Below are 19,824 nucleotides of genomic sequence, written 5' to 3'. Positions count from 1 at the left end.
AGCTTAATGGCTTACAAGTTTAACGACTTACAAGTTTCAAGACTTACAAGGTTCGTGGCTTACAAGCTTCATGGCTTACACGCTTCATGGCTTACAAGCTTCATGGCTAACATGTTTAATGGCTTACAAGTTTCAAGACTTACAAGGTTCGTGGCTTACAAGCTTCATGGCTTACCAGTTTAACGGCTTACACGTTTCAAGACTTACAAGGTTCGTGGCTTACAAGCTTCGTGGCTTACAAGTTTAACGGCTTACAAGTTTCAAGACTTACAAGGTTCGTGGCTTACAAGCTTCGTGGCTTACAATTTAATGGCTTACAAGTTTCAGGACTTACAGGTTCGTGGCTTACAAAGTTCGTGGCTTACAAGCTTCGTGGCTTACAATTTAATGGCTTACAAGTTTCAAGACTTACAAGGTTCGTGGCTTACAAGCTTCGTGGCTTACAATTTAATGGCTTACAAGTTTCAAGACTTACAAGGTTCGTGGCTTACAAGGTTCATGGCTTACAAGCTTCGTGGCTTACAATTTAATGGCTTACAAGTTTCAGGACTTGCAGGTTCGTGGCTTACAAGCTCCATGGCTTATACAAGCTTCAGTCCCATAGGCAAGAAAAAGCATTCGTTACTAAATTTGGAACATCGCTGGTGATTTAGGGTATCATTTGGTCTCAAAGTATACATCCTGTAGTTATAATGAAACCGCATTATTCATTGCAAAAAAAGAGTGTCAATCATTCAAATACAATATACCTTGTAACTTCACGCATACATACATGTACGAGTATATATAGGAATGCATTTATATATAGAGGAAAATGGCTCTTTCAAAAGTCCAAACAAATATACTGCATCATTTTAATTTATATGAAATAATGAAATGAAATAAAACATAATCAAGAGATAACATTTTGGAACAAATAAATGATAAAGTAACTAAATAAAAATGACAATTGCAATTATAATAGTGTTTAACACATACGTACATATAAATACATTTATCTAACTACAATTACACACTTTTAACAGTTCATTTTCGAAAGTTCTATTATTTCTGTTTCTCCCCTTGACTTTGCACGTTGCCCATCTGTTACTATGACAACAGTTTTCGTAGTTCCCCACTTTGATCCAAAGCTTGAACCTCTGATCCGCCGCCAACAAATTTGCCGTTAATGAAAATCCGGGGCACCTGTGTTTAAAAATAGATTTTAACGTACAATCAATAAGTGTTCTAATCCTAACCTTTACAAGTACATAATCCGATTACAATATTTATAACCTTCTACACTTGTATTTAAGATGTTATGTCAATAAATTCAGTATCAATTTTGTTAAAGTCGGTTATTTTAGTTTCGTCGTTACCACCGAACTAAATTAAGTTATCCAGCGTTGAAAGTGTCATGAAACACGAAATTGTAAAATTTAAAATAATCTAAATATAATATAATTTCATCAACAATTATGTCTGGTAGAAGATCACATGTAGTTGGTCAAAGCATGTTAATTTGCACAAAGGAATTGTAACATTTTCTTTATGTAAGTAATGTATATGAAATGTACAATCTTACAAATACAAATGAGACACGTCACGACAAAACCAACATAATGGGTTTGCGACCAGCATGGATCCAGACCAGCCTGCGCATCCGCGCAGTCTGATCAGGATCCATGCTGTTCGCTTACAAACCCTATAACAAGTAGAGAAACTGATAGCGAACAGCATGGATCCTGATCAGACTGCGCGGATGCGCAGGCTGGTCTGGATCCATATTCTGGTCGCAAACCCATTATGTTGGTTTTGTCGTGACACGGCTCAAATGTACATTTGGTTTGACACACCAGAATTAATATTCATATTCACGCATAATGCAACAAGTAAATTTAATTTCTGAACCGTCTTATTTAAGTTTTCGACTATCCATGCATTTTCTAAAGCCATAAATGAAGTGATATGCAGAATAATAAATACATTGATATGCAGAACAATTTACGTTTTTAAAGTCAGCGTGATACCTCTTACAAAAATACTAATAAAAAAATACAACGTCTAAAAACAGGCTTCGAACCAACATAAGGAAATAAAGGAAAGCGGCTACACTCACAGTTTGGCCTCCAGTAATGCTACCAAGTACACTCTGTATTTCTCCACAATTACTTTCATTTTCAATCTCCCATACTTCATAATCATCTGAATTTAACTCCTTTCCCAAGTAAGCCTCGATTGTTTTCTTTCCAAGCTTGCAGTATGGACAATACGATTTTGAAAACACCATCACTTTCTTCCCAGCGATTTTACCTTCAACGATTGCCTTTGTGTTCGCCATTTTTTGTCAGTTTTTTCCAGTCTCGATAATCTAATGTTAACTAAATTCCTCTAATATCGTGGTCAGTTAAACGGTTCAATAATCAGAACTTAATCTACGCTGGACACCTATAGTGGCTTGTGTTTATGGAACGTCTAATGTGTATTTACTTAAACTACTTGAACTACTCTACAGTTGTCACTGTTGTACAGCGTTCATCGGAAATAGCCTCTCAAAACATCGAAAACAAAGTAAAAATGTGTACGTGTTAATGTTTTATATTATTTCCCTATCATAATTTAATCGATTTTTCCAAACCAAACAATTTTGTGAAGCTGAATATGCAATTTTTCTGCAAATTGAATATTTTTTTGTTAAATTGGCGATAAATTCTAGCATATTTGTTGACATTTGCGAACGATGTCGATATTTAACACTAAATCAAGCCCAAAACGCATTTTCTTTGTCAAAATACGTCTTTGGTACAAAATAAAGACTTCCCTCTACTTGTATTTGAGCGACCACCCATCAACTCGAGCTGCTTTTGAAAAACAGTCTTGCCTAGCACGGTTGTGTACGTGGTGTAGATGGAAATCTGCTAGCGAGTGTACGGGTTGTAGTAGGTAAATGAATGAAAATGCATTTACGCTGATGAAGGAATAACAATCGATGTAGGGAGCAGGGATCGGAAAGTGAAAAAAATTAATATTTTTCAAAGGATAAAAAAGAAACATTAAATTAAATATACGTAAGCAAGTAAGCCGTTTTCATGCGCTAGCCAACTTTTTATATGAGACTTTGAGTTTATAGGAAAATATGAAACTCAGTAGACCTTATTATATTATACAGATTGGTAGAACTTTACAGTAGTTTTGTATAATTGGTCTTAAACAATGATAAGTATAGTCTAAGAGCTGTGCATGTCAGTACACTTCAATAAGAGCAATTTTGCTGGCGATTTGCCTTTATTTTCCAAATAAAAAGATATAATATACATTACAACAAATTACGTTTAAAAAGTTAAGAGTGTGAGATTCAGCAAATGATATTGAACAGATCCTTAGTTGGCCTGACTTCCTCCTATATCATTCTCCACAGATATCTTGAGATACTAACTCATAAGAATTTTAATTGGGCTTGATTTAGTTGTAAATATCAACATCATTTGCAAATGTCAACAAATAAGCAACAATTTATATATCGCCAATTTAACAAAAAGTATTCAGTTTGCAGAAAAAAGCAAATACTGCTCTAAAACCAGATATATTCAGCTTCACAAAAGTATTTTGTTTGGAAAAAATTGATTAAGTTATGATGGAGAAATAAGTTGAAACATTACCTCAAGTGAACTCGACGTTCACCTTTTTACTTTCGTTTGGGGCTATTTCCGGTGAACGCTGTACAACAGTGGTTATTTTTAATAGAATCTGAAATAAATAAATTGGAGAGATATTCAAACTGGGCTCCCTCTCTATATACGTACTTGCGCGTGTCTGAAAATTAAATAGTTTGCGCAGAAATTTATGCGCAGAAATTTATTATTTCACTCTTCGCTGTTTTAAAGTTACATAATGCTCATTATTTTCGCTGTGGTGTTGAGTTTAATTGACTAAATATTTAAAAAGATTGACTATTATAAAGGCGATTGAACAATAATGATTATGAAAAATGTCAAGGATAAATATGATAAATTGCCTGAAATATAAAAGGCTTGCTCCACTCTTTTAATCAAAGGGACCTTAACGTAACGAATATTCTGAAGGATATCTTTCGAATTTATTGTGATTCATGTGGGTTATTGATTATACACTTGGACTATTATCTACATTAAAATTGAAACTTAAAATGGAAAAATCTCAAGTTTTTTTTTTAACTTTGACCCTTTCACCCCACCATGACATAATGTCACTTTAAATTTAAAAGAGATATAACTAAATATAGGTAAAATAAAAAAAGAAATCGAGCATTATTTGCAAAGTCTTCGACTTAAAATACAAATGAATTAAATGATGGTGGGTTTCTATTAGATAACATCACTGTCTCATTAATTGCGTTCGGAAACATTATTGTAGCTACCGAGTGGAGAATTTTAAGGCTCCTTGAAAAAATATCGAATTTTGGCCACTCTGAAATTATTAATACTGCCAATGTGTAAAATTTAAATGTTCGTTATTTAAAAACATATTCGTTAAGCTGTTTGTGAATTTACATCCCATCGCACCCCCTTAATTGTTTTAATCTCAGCTCCGTTATTTAACTATTTATATAGATGCACGAGCTGGACTTCGTTTCGCAAAGAGATAGGTTCAAATATTTGAATTTATATCAGTTTGACGTTCCATAACTTACATCATAACTTGTTCTCTACCCCTGTTATCAGTTAATTTTCATGTTTATATAAGAGATTAGCTAAGATATACCTTACATGAGAAAATTCTGTTGAAAGTGTGCAAAAATCTTAAAAATTTGAAATTTCTGCCATGCAGTACAGTAACTAATATTAATTAAGTGTAGGCTCTTAAATAAAGATTTCATTTAAGGTTTTGAAGTGATACATCGCGAGTTCTTCCCCTTTGTTTGAAGAACTCCACTTGCATCAATAGCCTATAACAGACCCCAGTAAAAGGTCTGTTTAACATGACATGGTAAATTCTGTGCTACAGGGTAGTTTACATTCGTGAGGACTTTTCAGGATCAATAAAATTGCCTTTCCAGTTTCCTGGAATCCAATCCAAATGGCAATATTGTCTATTTTTTAAGGTGATTCCGCTTTGTGAGCCATGTTTGTGTGCACAGACACTTGTTTAGAAGCGAATATAAGGCATTTATAATGACATTACTCCAGTATATACTATAAATAACACGTTATAATGACATTACTCCAGTATATACTATAAATAACACGTTATTTATAGTATATACTGGAGTAATGTCATTATAAATGCCTTATATTCGCTTCTAAACAAGTGTCTGTGTATGTGTGTAGTAAAAACTTAACATCAAGAAACATCTTCTAATGGGTGTCTTCCAAGTTTGTTCAAATAAAAGCCCTGAGTTTAAACTGGCCTCGCTCCGGGGGCCTATATACAGGTGAGCGACCTCAGGGCCATCATGACCCTCATGTTGATTTTGAAAGAGTTTTTATGTGATTTCTGGAAATAATGGTTGAGCACTGGTCCGGTGTATCTCAGAAGAAAAATATCCAAAGAAAACATTTGTCATTCCGAATATTGATATATAAAAATTAAATTAGATCTACAAAATACAGATTTTTTTCTTTTTAAATAATGAATTAATATCAAATTTTCCAATAAATGTAATTTTAGCAAAAACTTTAAAAAAAATAATGAAAATGCGAAGTCTTTCAATGAAGGAGAGATATTTTGTCTGGTGTTTGGTTTCATTAGGGATAAATTATTAACACACAGGGATAACCAGGCTTCAGTCCAGAATTGATCTTGTAAAGGCAAGTTCCCCACTATAAAAACAGTCAAGCAACTAGTTCCAGGACAGGACCAGTTTCGGTTACTTCAATGCTGTTTTCATTGAAATATTTCTGACATTTGAATATTTTGTTGATAATATATTGCAATGTGTGTCTTACCATCTGTTGGCAGCTCATTTTCTTATGAATTGCCGGTTTTCTAAAAAAACAGCATTGAATGAGTTGGAACATAAACTAAAATAAAATAAACTTTTTTCATAAAAATTATAAACCTTGTGTGCGGAACCTGTGAAGCCAACTATTTATTATATTTGGCCCATTCCTAATCTAGCGCACCTAGAAGTATGACCTACTTAAGATAGAAATGTTATGTTCAGGGCAAAGTATTTATTTTCAATATAATATTAGTTATAAGAAGAATTTTGAACTAAGAAATAATTTTCTATTTTTCCTTTAAAAAGTATACGACAACAGGCGAGTACAGTAACACTGACTCTACATGATGATGTTGGGGATCTAGAATATTACAATTCATTGCAGAATATTCTTGAACAAGAACATTTCTCTAAATATAAACTTTTCTTAACTACATTATATAAAACAATTCTCTATACATTGTATAACTTTATCATGTGATGGAGAAATTTTGTAGATTTTTAACATTGGATTTAGGAGTCACTTGATTTAGGAGATTATTTATTACATGTATATACTAACCAATCAGAAAATATTTCCAAGACCATATGCTATTTTTAGCTTTCAGGCTTTAAATTTTGGATCTCTGCTGGAAAACAATATTGGACTAGCATACCCCCGACTGATGTATATTCGCGTATTTACTAACTATTATCACATTTTTGAGAAATAATGTGAAATAAAGATTTACACATAATGGTTAAGCACATGAATTAAACTGAAATGTCATATTATAAAGCATACTTATATGCCATATTTGCAGCGATCGATTTAAAAAGCAGGAAATTTTTTCAGTGTGTGTAAACTAATAGTGAAATTTTTTTTATTTATTGTAACAAGAACTGAAATAGATTAAACATCAAAATACTAAGAAAATAATAAGGATAACAGTCCCACCTCATACATGTGAACTTTTTTCAATGATGAAATGGGAGGTTTTATTTCAAAGGAGGGAGATTTTAGAATTTGCAATAAACAAAGATTAAGACGTTCTGACATCAAAAATAATGAGATTTCTTTAATTTGTGAAACTACCCCTTATTTCAAGAAAAATCATTGAAAATATGGCTGCAGAATGTGAGAGTCTCCTGCTAAAAGTGGAAGAGTTCACATGTATGCCACCTATTGTCAGATGACTTTCAATGTTCTTTAATGATGGGGGATTTCAATCCTGTAACATTTGAATTGGGAACAAATTCAACAATGTTGTAAATGTGAGAGTTTTTCCCGCAGTTTGTAATATGTATGACTCATATTAAGTCAGTATTTCATTCATTTTTCTTTCTCTTTTTTCCCCAAAGTGCCATATAATTTTATCCCAATTAAAGCCTGGGAATTTTCCTGGGGCTAACAAATTTCCCCCCCTAAAAGGTTAATAAAATTATATTTAATATAATAATTATATGAAAAGTAACTTGAATTTCGAGGGTTCAAAGGTAAAAGGTAATAACTTCCATTTTCAAGATTTCGAGAAAAACGCAAAAAACATATTTTTTTAATACAACTTTATTTTCCGTAATATTGTTATAACAATTTTGATTCTCCCATATTTGTTGACTACATTAGATCATATTTTGTTTAGTTTACATTGCTTGATGCTGATAAAACACTGTAATTATAGTTTGTTTTAAAGTTCTAAGATCAAAATAATATCATTTTACAGAAGTAAAAGGTAATAACTGTACTTAGATCCTGTCAAGACTACAAGTTTGAGCGGTAAAAGGTAATAACTGCACTTACGACCTTTTACTTCTGAAGGTTTAGCAATAAATGTTAGAGATAAACTGTGGTAAAAGGTTATAAGTGCAGTTATAGCCTTGTTCCTCTGAAAAATTTAGATGTTGCAGTAATTGTTACTGTTGCAAATTTATCAATTATGTCCTTACTTTGAAGAACCTTACGTAATGTAATTAACACAATGCATATTAATACTCGTACACAAAATTAACACTTTTCATTCGTAGAAATATGAAATATGTACCTGCTCAATATTTAGATTCTACAGAAATAAATTAATAACTAAAAAGTTTACGAAAATACGCACTAAAATCTAAGTTTACAAATTTCATTTATTTTGAATGTTCTCTGGTATATAATCGAACTGAAGTCAAACAGACCCCAGACATCAGCAATTAAGGATATTAGTGACCCATATCATAGTTAAGTAAATAAAGGCTACTGTTTCATGTCACAAAATGTGAATGTTTGTCATTAATTATTCTATGACCTCCACTCATCTTCTTCACTCTCACTAACAGAAGGCACTGAAAGTTTGTCTTTTATAGATTTGCTGCATAGCAATGACTCATAGTATGATTCGCACTCCTTCATAATTGTTCCAGAGGCAACAAGTGACATCAAATCAGCTTTTGCAGCAGATATTGGAAGCTTTTCTGTATAATATAGCATTTCGTGGAGCCTTAAGAGACTTTTCTTTGCTTCTGTTCTTCTTCTGCATTAACCTTACTGCCTTGAACTCACTAACCACAAAACCATAGCTCACAACAATACTGTATTTTTGTCTATATCTATCTCCAGTCATTACGTCATTTGATAACGTCACATGTTTAGCAGCAAAACAAAACTACATAAATTATAGATGTTATTTTATCGGGGAAAAAGAAGAATGAAACCATTTAATTATTCTAAAAACATTATTAAAAGCAGGATAAAACAAATACATGGTTGATGTCGGGCTGGAGAAGGTTTATCCGGTTCACTGCGAAAGTGAATCTTGGCTTGCTTAAGCTCGCCAAGATACACTTTCTAGCTCACCGGATAAGCCTTATCCATCCCTAAATCAAATATGTATTTTATATATATTCAGCCAATAAACACATTCACCATCAACATCGATTTTCATTGAGCCAAAGTTTTGTTCTTTGTACAACTTGTAATCTAGTATGTCATTGTATTTTATTAGAACGACAATATATGGTTGCTTCCGGCGTGCTTATGGTATAACTGTTTCCCACTGCGATGGAACATGAACTATTGTAAGGCTTTTTGCATGCTTGATAGATGCATGTATGGAATTTGCATTCCATTAATGAATGGCCAATTTCAAGAAATGTGTGGTTTTACCATTGATGTGAGGTATATCTTGGACACAGTGAACTAAGCAACTTGCAACAAACTGATTGAAATTCTGTCCTCCACATGCATTACTATATAATGTCACTTCTTTAATACCAGATGTCTTACTTGCAACAGAGGTTACATACAAAATTCTGGTACACAAAAGTTCCTACTTTGCACGAGCCTGGTTTCCCCATGTGTCTCATCCAACAGAGTCCCGTTACCATTTCCCAGTTCATAGAATGACAAATTGCAACAACACAGTTTTCATTTGTAACGAAGATCACCAATTAAACTGAGTGGTGTTTTCAAAATAGCCTGGATATCAAATGCCGACACAGAAAACTTTGGATCTTTCTTTGTGCGTTTTTAATAGGCTGATTTTTGCATTCTTGCACTGTTTTTTTTTCTTTTGGTCACTTATTGTACTTGATATTTTGCTTTTGTTGCCTCATCTAGTCTATCTTCTATTCTCAAAGTGTCATACAGATTGCAGAGTGGACATTGATCTTTCTTAGGACGAAAAAAAAAGTTATATTCTGTACTAAAAATGATTCTGTACACAGCCTCTGAAACACACTTTCTATTTTGTCCTTTGCATTTTTAGCTCGACTTTTCTATGAAAAGGGGAGCTATCCTACTCGCCCCGGCGTCGGCGTCGGCGTCGGCGTTGGCGTCACACCTTGGTTAAGTTTTTCGTACCACCCCACTTTATTTCAGAAGTATTACAAGTATGGCTTTGAAACTTACCATACTTGTTCACCATCATAACCTCCATCTACAGACAAGAGTACATAACTCTGTCAAGGTTTTTGACAGAATTATGGCCCTTTTTTGACTTAGAAAGTGTATTGAGCTTGGTTAAGTTTTTTGTACCACCTCACTTTATTTCAAACCATTGGAGGTATTGCTTTGAAACTGACCATACTTGTTTACCATCACGACCTTCATCAACAGACAAGAGGACATAACTCTGTCAAGGTTTTTGACAGAATTATGCCCCTTTTTGACTTAGAAAATACATTGAATATGGGTAAAATCCACTTATTGCCTTAACCCTTTGAGATATTGCTTTGAAACTTTTAATGCTATTTCACATCATTACCCCCATCTGTACGCAAGAGAAGGTAACTCTGTCAAGGATTTGTTTTAAAAATTAAGGCCTTTTATCGACTTAGAATCTTGGTTAAGTTTTTAGTACCAGTCCACTTTTTGACTGAACTGTTTGAGATATTAATTTGAAAGTTGGAATACTTGTTTACAATCATGATTCCCAAACATGTCCAGGAGAAGGTAATTCTGTCAAAGATTTTATTTGAATTATGGCCCTTAACTGTCAATGTTTTGTATTATAGGCAAGCACTAAAAAACTTAAAAAATCTAAAAAAATTCATTCCTATCCACTTGTTCACTTTACCATAAATTATGTCATAATAAAATAATTCTTCACTAAATATCTTAATGCTCATGGCCATTGTTCACTTTAAAAATACAGAGATTCTTGTATTGCCTTTTACTGCAAAAACTTTTTTTATTGGCAAGCAATAAAAAAGTCGAGCGCGCTGTCTTACGGACAGCTCTTGTTCTACATACAGTGAGTATATTCGTTTTATATTTAAATCTTGCGTTAGATACTTCCTGTTGGGGTCTTCGTGTGTAGTGTGATTCAACAGTCGGAAAGCTTTCGTTGTGTTTCTTTACAAATGATCTGTGATATTCCGTGGTTTTATTTCCAGGCACAGCTTTCCCTATCTTGTCATTTCCAACATATAACCCTGCCACTTTGTGCTTAACTGCGTTTGCAACTGTTTTGGAACCGACAACGATAGTTTTTAGTAAAAAATTCAGGAAAGAAAGTGATCCCTCGGAAGCATTAATCACAAAAAAATTACATAAAAATTGCAGACTCGGTTTGATTGAGTCTGTACATGAGAGATAATGAATAAGTGCAACATCCCTCACGCCCTCTTTTCTACCTGTGTGAAAAACGAATTCGAAATAGGTCTTTGTTTTGTTCTCTGTTTAGATGCATTCTCTGGTTCTTTATTGGCAACATGGAAACAAATGAATTGCCTCTGACTTATGTAATCACCCATTGACCAGTATGTACTGAATATTTTCTGTCTTTCATATTCGGTTATATTCTCGTTGCATTTAATTCTAAAAGATAAATTTCGTGGGAAAAGAGATAACAGATAGTGCCTGTGAACTGTATGAATGCAGCATTATGTCAGGGGAAAAAGGTGATAAAATCAGTTAAAACCTTTTTCCACTACAGATTCTTCACAACATGTGAAACAACAAGTAAACAACAGGTAATAAGTACACTTAGAACCTTTTACCCCTAAATAATTTGTAGAAAAGAAGTTATTACAAAATACTTTTTATTTTTTGCCCTTATAAGGATTGAATATTTATATAATACTTTCGTCAGACATAAAGGACAATAAGTACATTATAAAAAACATAAAAAGTCAATTTCGGCGAAAGTGGCAGTTATAACCTTTTACCTTTGAACCCTCGATTTGCTGTACAAATATATACAGTAAAAACCCTCAATTAAGACCACCATCGGGACTGGACCAAAGTGGTCTTAATTACAGGGTGGTCTTAATTGTGAATATTCTTATCAATGCTTACACACTTTTTGACCATGGTCTATTTTAGTCAATTTGTATGAACAAACAATATACAGTTGACTCTCTGTAACTCGAAATCCAAAGTACTAGTATTACATAAAACGCAATGTGACCTTGGCCTTTATATTTCAGCTTTACCATGTATATATGGGGAGTGTGAACCTGGATGGTACGAGTATTATGACAACTGTTACTATGTCTCCGTTGATAGATATAATCATCGTGATCTAGAACATGCCTGTACTTCTAGAAATGCTACGTTATGGATATGGCATTCAACTGACGAATTAGTAAGTTAAATGAGTGACGCCATGACAAAATCAACATAATGCGTTTGTGACCAAAATAGATCCAGATCAGCCTGCGCATCCATGCAGTCTGATCAGGATCCATGCTGTTTGCTTACAAACCCTATTACAGGTTGAGAAACTGATAGCTAACAGCTTGGATCCTGATCAGACTGCGTGGATGGGCATGCTGGTCTGGATCCATGCAGATAGCAAACCCACTATTGTTGGTTTTGTCATGGTGCGGCTCAATAATAATTTATTGAATGAGTGTTAGTTTAATACTGAATTTATTGAACAAGCTGAATAAAATTATGTTATATGCGAGCATATTTTTTTTTTCAACGAGTTCATTAAATTTAGTAATGAACTTTCATGACTATTATATTCTTTTTATCACATACCCAAAATTAAAACTGTTGAAAGTGAAAAGTTACATTTTTCATTGACGCGCCTATAGTATAACACTAACATTTAGCGTGTCTTAACGCTATGTTTGTATAACACAAGTGATGTTCTGTCAAAATATATGCATGGTTGTGCATTACCAGTTTTACAGAGTCTCAAAAGCGGCACAGGTATGTGATGAACAGTAAATAAGTTGATATGATATTAGTTACAGATTAAAGACATTATGAAGGAGAAAACTTTTTAAGCATAGATATATGTGTACTTAAAAATCGTTAAATTTAGTATCTATCTTTTTTCTTAGATTTTGTGATTTTCTAAGTTTGTTATAAATTATTGATGAATTTTAAGTAAAATATGCATTTATATCAAAAATTATTAACATGGAGCACCCATTATTTTTAAAACATTGATATTTTTTTAATAACTCAGTATTAATAGTTAGGCACATTTATACTACATTTATTGCTTAAAGTAAACATTGCTGATTAAATATGCTTTTTACCAAAGAGTATAATTAATATCACTGCCTATCCCGTACTTGCATTACTCAGATGTGGAACTTAATACAATGACCTATCCAGCATTATTTGAACATAGTCATCATATTGATTTACTTAATGAAAAATTACCGGAATTGATAATCAATTTTATGATGTATATAACAGGGACTTTACTGACATATTGGGATTGCAAATGATTTTTTCGAAATTAACAGTAACTTGTGTGCAAAATTTCAGATCATTCCGTTACTCTGTTTTTTTTTTAAGAATAATTATTTCTCATTGTGAAAAATGACCAAAAACTGAAAAGCATTGCAAAGCTAAATTACACTCTTGAAAATCGGGATAAGAATAGCAAAATATACAATTTTCACTTTATTTCTGAGTTTATTACTTAATTATCTTTTGTATATCTTTCTGTTTCTAGTGCCCCATTTGATCTATATAAGAAATTAAAATAGTATGTTTTTAGGCTCTTAGACATCATTGGAGTTCCTTTAAGTTTTTTTTGATGAATGACTTAAATTTTGGAAATATTAAAATGTCATAGATAATAATACTTCTCATATTACTTCTAGCAATGGATGACCAATCTATTAGCACAAAGTGCAAGGATCCTGTATTGGACAGATCTGCAACTGATCAACAGGAGATGGACATTCATGGATGGTACACCTTACAATGTACACAATGTGTGAGTATATAGTATAGTGATTGGTAAACAATTTATACAAAGTTTGAGTATACAGTACAGTGATTGGTAAACAATTTACACAATGTGTGAGTATATAGTATAGTGATTGGTAAACAATTTACACAATGTGTGAGTATATAGTATAGTGATTGGTAAACAATTTACACAATGTGTGAGTATATAGTATAGTGATTGGTAAACAATTTACATAATGTGTGAGTACCCAGTGTAGTGATTGGTAAACAATTTACACAATGTGTGAGTATATAGTATAGTGATTGGTAAACAATTTATACAATGTTTGAGTATACAGTATAGTGATTGGTAAACAATTTATACAATGTGTGAGTATATAGTATAGTGATTGGTAAACAATTTACACAATGTGTGAGTATATAGTATAGTGATTGGTAAACAATTTACACAATGTGTGAGTATATAGTATAGTGACTGGTAAACAATTTACATAATGTGTGAGTACCCAGTGTAGTGATTGGTAAACAATTTACACAATGTGTGAGTATATAGTATAGTGATTGGTAAACAATTTATACAATGTTTGAGTATACAGTATAGTGATTGGTAAACAATTTACACAATGTGTGAGTATATAGTATAGTGATTGGTAAACAATTTACATAATGTGTGAGTACCCAGTGTAGTGATTGGTAAACAATTTACACAATGTGTGAGTATATAGTATAGTGATTGGTAAACAATTTACACAATGTGTGAGTATACAGTATAGTGATTGGTAAACAATTTATACAATGTTTGAGTATACAGTATGAAGATTGGTAAACAATTTACATTATGTGTGTGTTGGCTGTAATTAGCTTCTTCCTTTTGCTCTAAGCATCAGATGATCTTATTTAGAACTTCTCTAATTTTTTGGCAGTTTAAGTATAATGTACATGCTTATTAAAATGGTTGGGTACATTTTCAGTAAATTCTGTAGTCATTCCCACTGTACCTATGCTCTGGCACAGTTCCTTTGGAAAGAAATGACAACTTTTGCTGGAAAATTGCTTGGCAGCCTGCTCAGAAACATTATGTAGGCTGAATTGTACTTTGGTGTGCAAAGTGGCTTTAGACTGCTGTGATCCAGATCGATGGTTAACTTTCAACACCAACTCCAATTGTATCCCCAGCCCTTTGCTGATGATGAGGTGACCATGAGTACATTTAATGTTTTCATAAACTACTGCTAAAACTTTGACTGAAAACATCAAACGACTAATTCAAAGATATGTTAATGATAAAGTACATGTATGTATTTATCCTTATTTTATGTTGCATTTCTATGAAATAAATGTTTTAATTTGCAGTCCATGGTATAGAAAAAAGGAAGGAGACCGGAATAGTAATTCCAATAAATGTGCAGGTTTGATCCCATACAAGCCTGATACTGGTACTATACAGGCTAGAAGATGTACAGATGGCTGGGGAACTATATGTGTTAGACCCAAAGGTATATAAACTACCCTTATCCCATGTACACATAAGTTTAAAGGGACCCCCCTAAGATCCAAAGTCCAAAAACTAAACCAAAAATATTTGATTTGTTTCAAAGATCATCTTTCAGGACATTAAAAGCAGATAATATGCAAAAAAATATAGTCAGAAATAAATTGAAAATCATATTGTTTGCCAATCTTCGCCCGATTTGAGTGAAAAGCATTGCAACGCTATTTTCAATTAAGGGTCATTTTTCATAATTTTTTTGATAATGGAGTTCACAAATTATTTGAAGTTGTGCACACAGGGTATGTGTCTTGACCTACATAAAATGGAAGATTAATCTCGAAAAAATTATTTCAAGTCCCATCTTGTCAAAAAAACCTCAGTGGAGTCCCTGTGAGAATCAGAAATTCTATAAGGATCACAGTTCATATTTTAATACTTTCCAAAAGTCTATTACTACAATATTTTTAATGTTTAATTGAATTTATAGAGACTACTTTAATGGAACAAAAATCGTGATACTGATTTAATTAAAAGTAGGATTAATATTTGAGAAATGTATACTTCTAATATTTTGAATTGTTATTTCTCAATTCATTGAAAAAGGTGAAGGTTTTCCTGATAAGCAGTTTTTAATTATTACTATAAAATGATGTACAAAAGTGTTTTTTGTGTAACAGCAAGATGCCATTAAGTTAAAAGCAGACAGATTAAAGCTGCATATTGAAGTATTGAAATAAAATAAACATCAAAATAAAATAATCCTGACCCAGATTTGTTCTTTGTCAATACAAGGCCAGAGAATTAAAAAGTGATTTTTTTACAATTGAATTGTGTATCTGAATGAAAATTGTGCTTGTTTCATTTTAATTTTTCTTTTATTTTAATTTTTCTTATTTTATTTACTGAATATTAAATTCAAGTCTAAATTTCCGTAATTAAAGATTCAAATTCCCCTTTACAGCTATGTTAGATCTATGTGACCTGGCAGATGGGTGGCAGTACCGTGACGGTAGATGTCTAAAATTCTTTGACACCCCTCAATCCTGGTATAATGCTAGGCTAACATGCCAAGCTAACCAAGGGGATCTTACTCTGTTCAAGAACTACGATGAACTTAGGAGCCTTGATAGTCTTATAACATGCCGTACATTAGACAACGTGGCTTGGATAGGACTCTCTGATACTGTATGTATAAACTCTATATAATTTATCTTATACATGTACATCATTGCATGTGACCAAAAAAAAAAAAAAAAAACAAAAAGATTGTATTCTGTTCCATAGACGGGTCATTCTATAAAAAAAAAAAAGAGTGGTAGATCTACCTGTATATTGTTTTATTATGCTCCCCGAAAAAATTTCGGGGGAGCATTTAGTCGTCGGGTCGTCCATCCTTCCGTCTGTCCGTCTGTCCTTACGGACGTCCGGAATTCGTATCCGGCCCATAACTTTGTTATTTGATTTCGGAAATTAAAACTATTTCACAGAAATGATCACCATATTGAGACGACGTGTCGCGCACAACATTTGGTTCACTACCTTGAAGATCAAGGTCACAGCATGACCTTGCAGCAAAATCGTGTCCGGTCCATAACTTCATTAATTGAAGTCGGATTTTAAAACTATTTCACAGAAATGATCACCATATTGAGACGACATGTCGCGCCCAACATTTGGGTCGCTACCTTGAAGGTCAAGGTCACAGCATGACCTTGCAGCAAAATTGTGTCTGGCCCATAACATCGTTATTTTAAGTTGGATTTTAAAACTTTCACAGAAGTGATCACCATATTGAGACGTGTGTCATGTGCAACATTTAGGTCACTACCTTGAAGGTAAAGGTCACAGCATGGATTTTTGGATTGTTTGATGTATTTAAGGTTCAGCCAAGAACATGGAGATGGATCAATAATGATACTATGAGGTATTCAAGATGGTACGCCTATGGTAACCAAATTCTGTAAGTATTTTTTTATAGTGCACCATGTGTATTTCACTAAAGTTTTAGACTTAAAGGAGCTCGGAGATCACTGACCTCAAAATGCTAAAAAAAAAATCTATAAAGTTTGAAATGTTGTATAGGTCAAGTGAAGCATCTAAAATAAAAATATCTGCAAAGAATAATACAGAAATATTCTCAAAATTAAATTAAAGGTAAGTGCAATTCTTATCCTGCTTTGAAGCTTTTCATTTTTGGTCAATTATTTGCACAGTAAAAATGAATATCCTAGAAAAATAGTTGAGGGAATGATCTGAAAATTTGCACAGAAGTGATTAGTTCAGACTTCCATTAACATTTTAATGGACTACACAAATCTGAAGAAAAAAATCCAGTTCCTTTATGTAAAAAAAACCCCACCTCAATGTTATCCCTTTAAATGTGGCATTTAACAATGTTCACTACAAATCTCCCAGTGGTAATGTTATTCCCTCATACATTGATGAAACAAAAAGAAAAAAAATCTCAAATTTATGAACAAAGAATTTCATATACATGTTCTATATTCAGATGTTTTTTATTATCACTATTACATCATTTCTATTTATAGACAAAATGGCTCTACATGTGCAGCAACTTCTCCTATAGATGGTTGGGCATGGAGGAATTATGTCTGTGATACCCAACTCAAGTTTATTTGTAATAGATCTCTCGGTAAGTCTGTATGATACTGTATATAGATTACTTAAGTACTCAGAATTGTTGGTTTGAAAACTGATTCAGAAATCTTTAGGAATCTGATTGGCTGGTTCTGAAAGGCTGATCACATTGGTTCCATAGGTTAAAGGCCCATTATGCCCCAAAATTGCTTTTATCTTCTTTTCTGAAAAGCCTTTATTTGGGTGTCCAAAAAGTTACTCATTGGCCAGTTAACTAAATCATCTTTTACTTCTGTTTCTTTTTAGCAATTAATACAGTTTTAGTGATTTGGTATTTTGTATGGAAAAAATCGGATAAAGGGTGATTCCTTGAAAGCATTAATCACAACAAAATAACATGAAAATTGCAGACATGGTTTGATTGAGTCTGCACATAAGGGATAATAAAAAGTGTAACATCCCTCATGCCCCCTAAAAATGTTGGAATCAATGAATCCGAAGGACCAGAAAATTATAACAACACTAGAATTAGGTACAGGAAACTTTTGTCAGCTGCCACATGGCACTAGACACCTGCTGGAAGTGAAAGTTTTGCTACTTTGATGACAAAGCAATTCCATTCATTGCATTATTATTCAGGCGATAAGCATCTTTAAAATGCTGTTAACTATTATTGAAACATATTATTTAATGTAATAAAACTCAACTCGTTTTTTTCCAAATTTCTAAAGAAAAAAAGAAAAAGCATCTGAGGCATAATGTGCCTTTAAAGGGTTAATGTGTTTTGTTATTTTCAGGTGTGTGTCCACCAGGTTGGTTACAGAATCAAGACAGATGTTACGATCCTAATGTTGTAGATACAGCCAAAAAGACCTGGTTTGATGCCAAAACTTACTGTGAGAGTATAGGGGCCACACTGCTTATTATAAATAAGTAAATACACCTTTCAATTAAATGCAGTGTATGAATATTTCCTTGCAAGTTTTGTTTCTGTTTTTTTTTGTGTTTTTTTTTTATAACTTTCTTTGGATCAAAGTATATTGTCACAGGGTTTCATCAGAGGTTTTTTTAGACCATTAATTTTGGCACTGATTATTACCCATACCTATATTACACCATGAAAATTTTGTTACATTCTGCAGAGAAAAGAAATTTCCACAGCTATTTTGATATACATAACATAAAATTGTAAAATTATTATTAAAGCTGCATGCCTCCAGATGATACAAAATATTTCAAGAAATTCAAACTTGAGAAAAATGTACTAAGATTTTAAGAAAAGTGAAAACATTCAGAATTCAAGTAATAATTTACTATTATGTGCAATTAATGACTGATTTTGCACTATTTATCACCATATTTCAACTGCGTGACTGAATGCAGTAAGTGCTATTTTTGCATATTTTGACATATATATTTTTTTAAGGTGGATTGTAAGTATCGTTTGTAATATGTAAATTACCTTCTTTGTTCACACAACAAAATTTTACTTTTAATAACATTTTCAAAATTTTCATGAACTTAGCCTGAATCTAAAGGCATGCTGTTTTAAGGACATTTACCCAGTTACCTTTTATGAACTCAGTAACTTTGTTGTAGTTATTTGACATTATCTAGATTATATTACAGATATGATAACAGTAAAGTCTGTATCTTCATTGATAATATGATTGTTAGATATACTTGCACTTGACTCTCAGTGTAATTTACCTCACTAAATTGCTTGTTTCGCTTATTATAAAATATTAAAGGTCCATTATGCCAGAGAAATGCATTAATTTTTATTTTTCAAAAAACTTATTATTTTTTGATGTCCTGCTTTAGTTTCTAGAAGGTTACTGATTGGACAATTATCTGAATCATCTTTTGCCTATGTTGCCTTTTGAAAGATAACACAATTACAGTATTAGTAGTATTTTGTATGGAAGTCAAAATACTAGTTTTTATTTACAGTTTGCTTTTTTCATTGCAAATAATTTTACAATCAGCACTATTTCTTTCAGTTGATATAGAGGATATTAAATGAGTGTAGTTTAATACTAAATTTATGGAACGAGTTGAATAAAATCATATTATGCGAGCCTCTGGCGAGCCATCGTCGGATACCCACGATTGATAAACATGTCACATAACATGCAATCAACCGTGGGTAAAATGAATCGATTTGCGTCGATATACAGCAACAGGTGCGTAAAATATCTACCAATGACA

The 19,824-nt window shown here is 32.6% G+C and overlaps 2 protein-coding genes across 2 annotated transcripts in view; one reads left to right on the top strand and one right to left on the bottom strand.

The window, feature by feature from the left end:
* LOC132737077 (uncharacterized) overlaps nt 1–19,824 on the top strand; it is a 92,430-nt gene that overhangs the window by 6,824 nt on the left and 65,782 nt on the right. The window contains 7 exon segments of the mRNA XM_060724316.1: nt 11,789–11,946; nt 13,433–13,548; nt 14,877–15,019; nt 15,977–16,200; nt 16,896–16,975; nt 17,565–17,668; nt 18,411–18,546. Of these exon segments, the coding sequence (XP_060580299.1) occupies nt 11,789–11,946; nt 13,433–13,548; nt 14,877–15,019; nt 15,977–16,200; nt 16,896–16,975; nt 17,565–17,668; nt 18,411–18,546 (961 nt within the window).
* LOC132737076 (uncharacterized) lies at nt 841–2,450 on the bottom strand. Its single transcript, XM_060724315.1, has 2 exons — nt 2,099–2,450; nt 841–1,185 (listed from the first exon to the last, which is right to left on the bottom strand). Exons 1-2 carry the CDS (start codon nt 2,318–2,320, stop codon nt 1,090–1,092), a joined length of 318 nt encoding a protein of 105 aa, XP_060580298.1. The 5' UTR covers nt 2,321–2,450; the 3' UTR covers nt 841–1,089.

The sequence above is a fragment of the Ruditapes philippinarum genome, unplaced genomic scaffold (genome assembly GCF_026571515.1).
Source record: "Ruditapes philippinarum isolate M1 unplaced genomic scaffold, ASM2657151v2 ctg4803_1_1_1_1, whole genome shotgun sequence".
Taxonomy (NCBI): domain Eukaryota; kingdom Metazoa; phylum Mollusca; class Bivalvia; order Venerida; family Veneridae; genus Ruditapes; species Ruditapes philippinarum.
The sequence above is the reverse complement of the archived record's forward strand: the minus strand, read 5'-3'. Positions and strand labels throughout refer to the sequence as shown.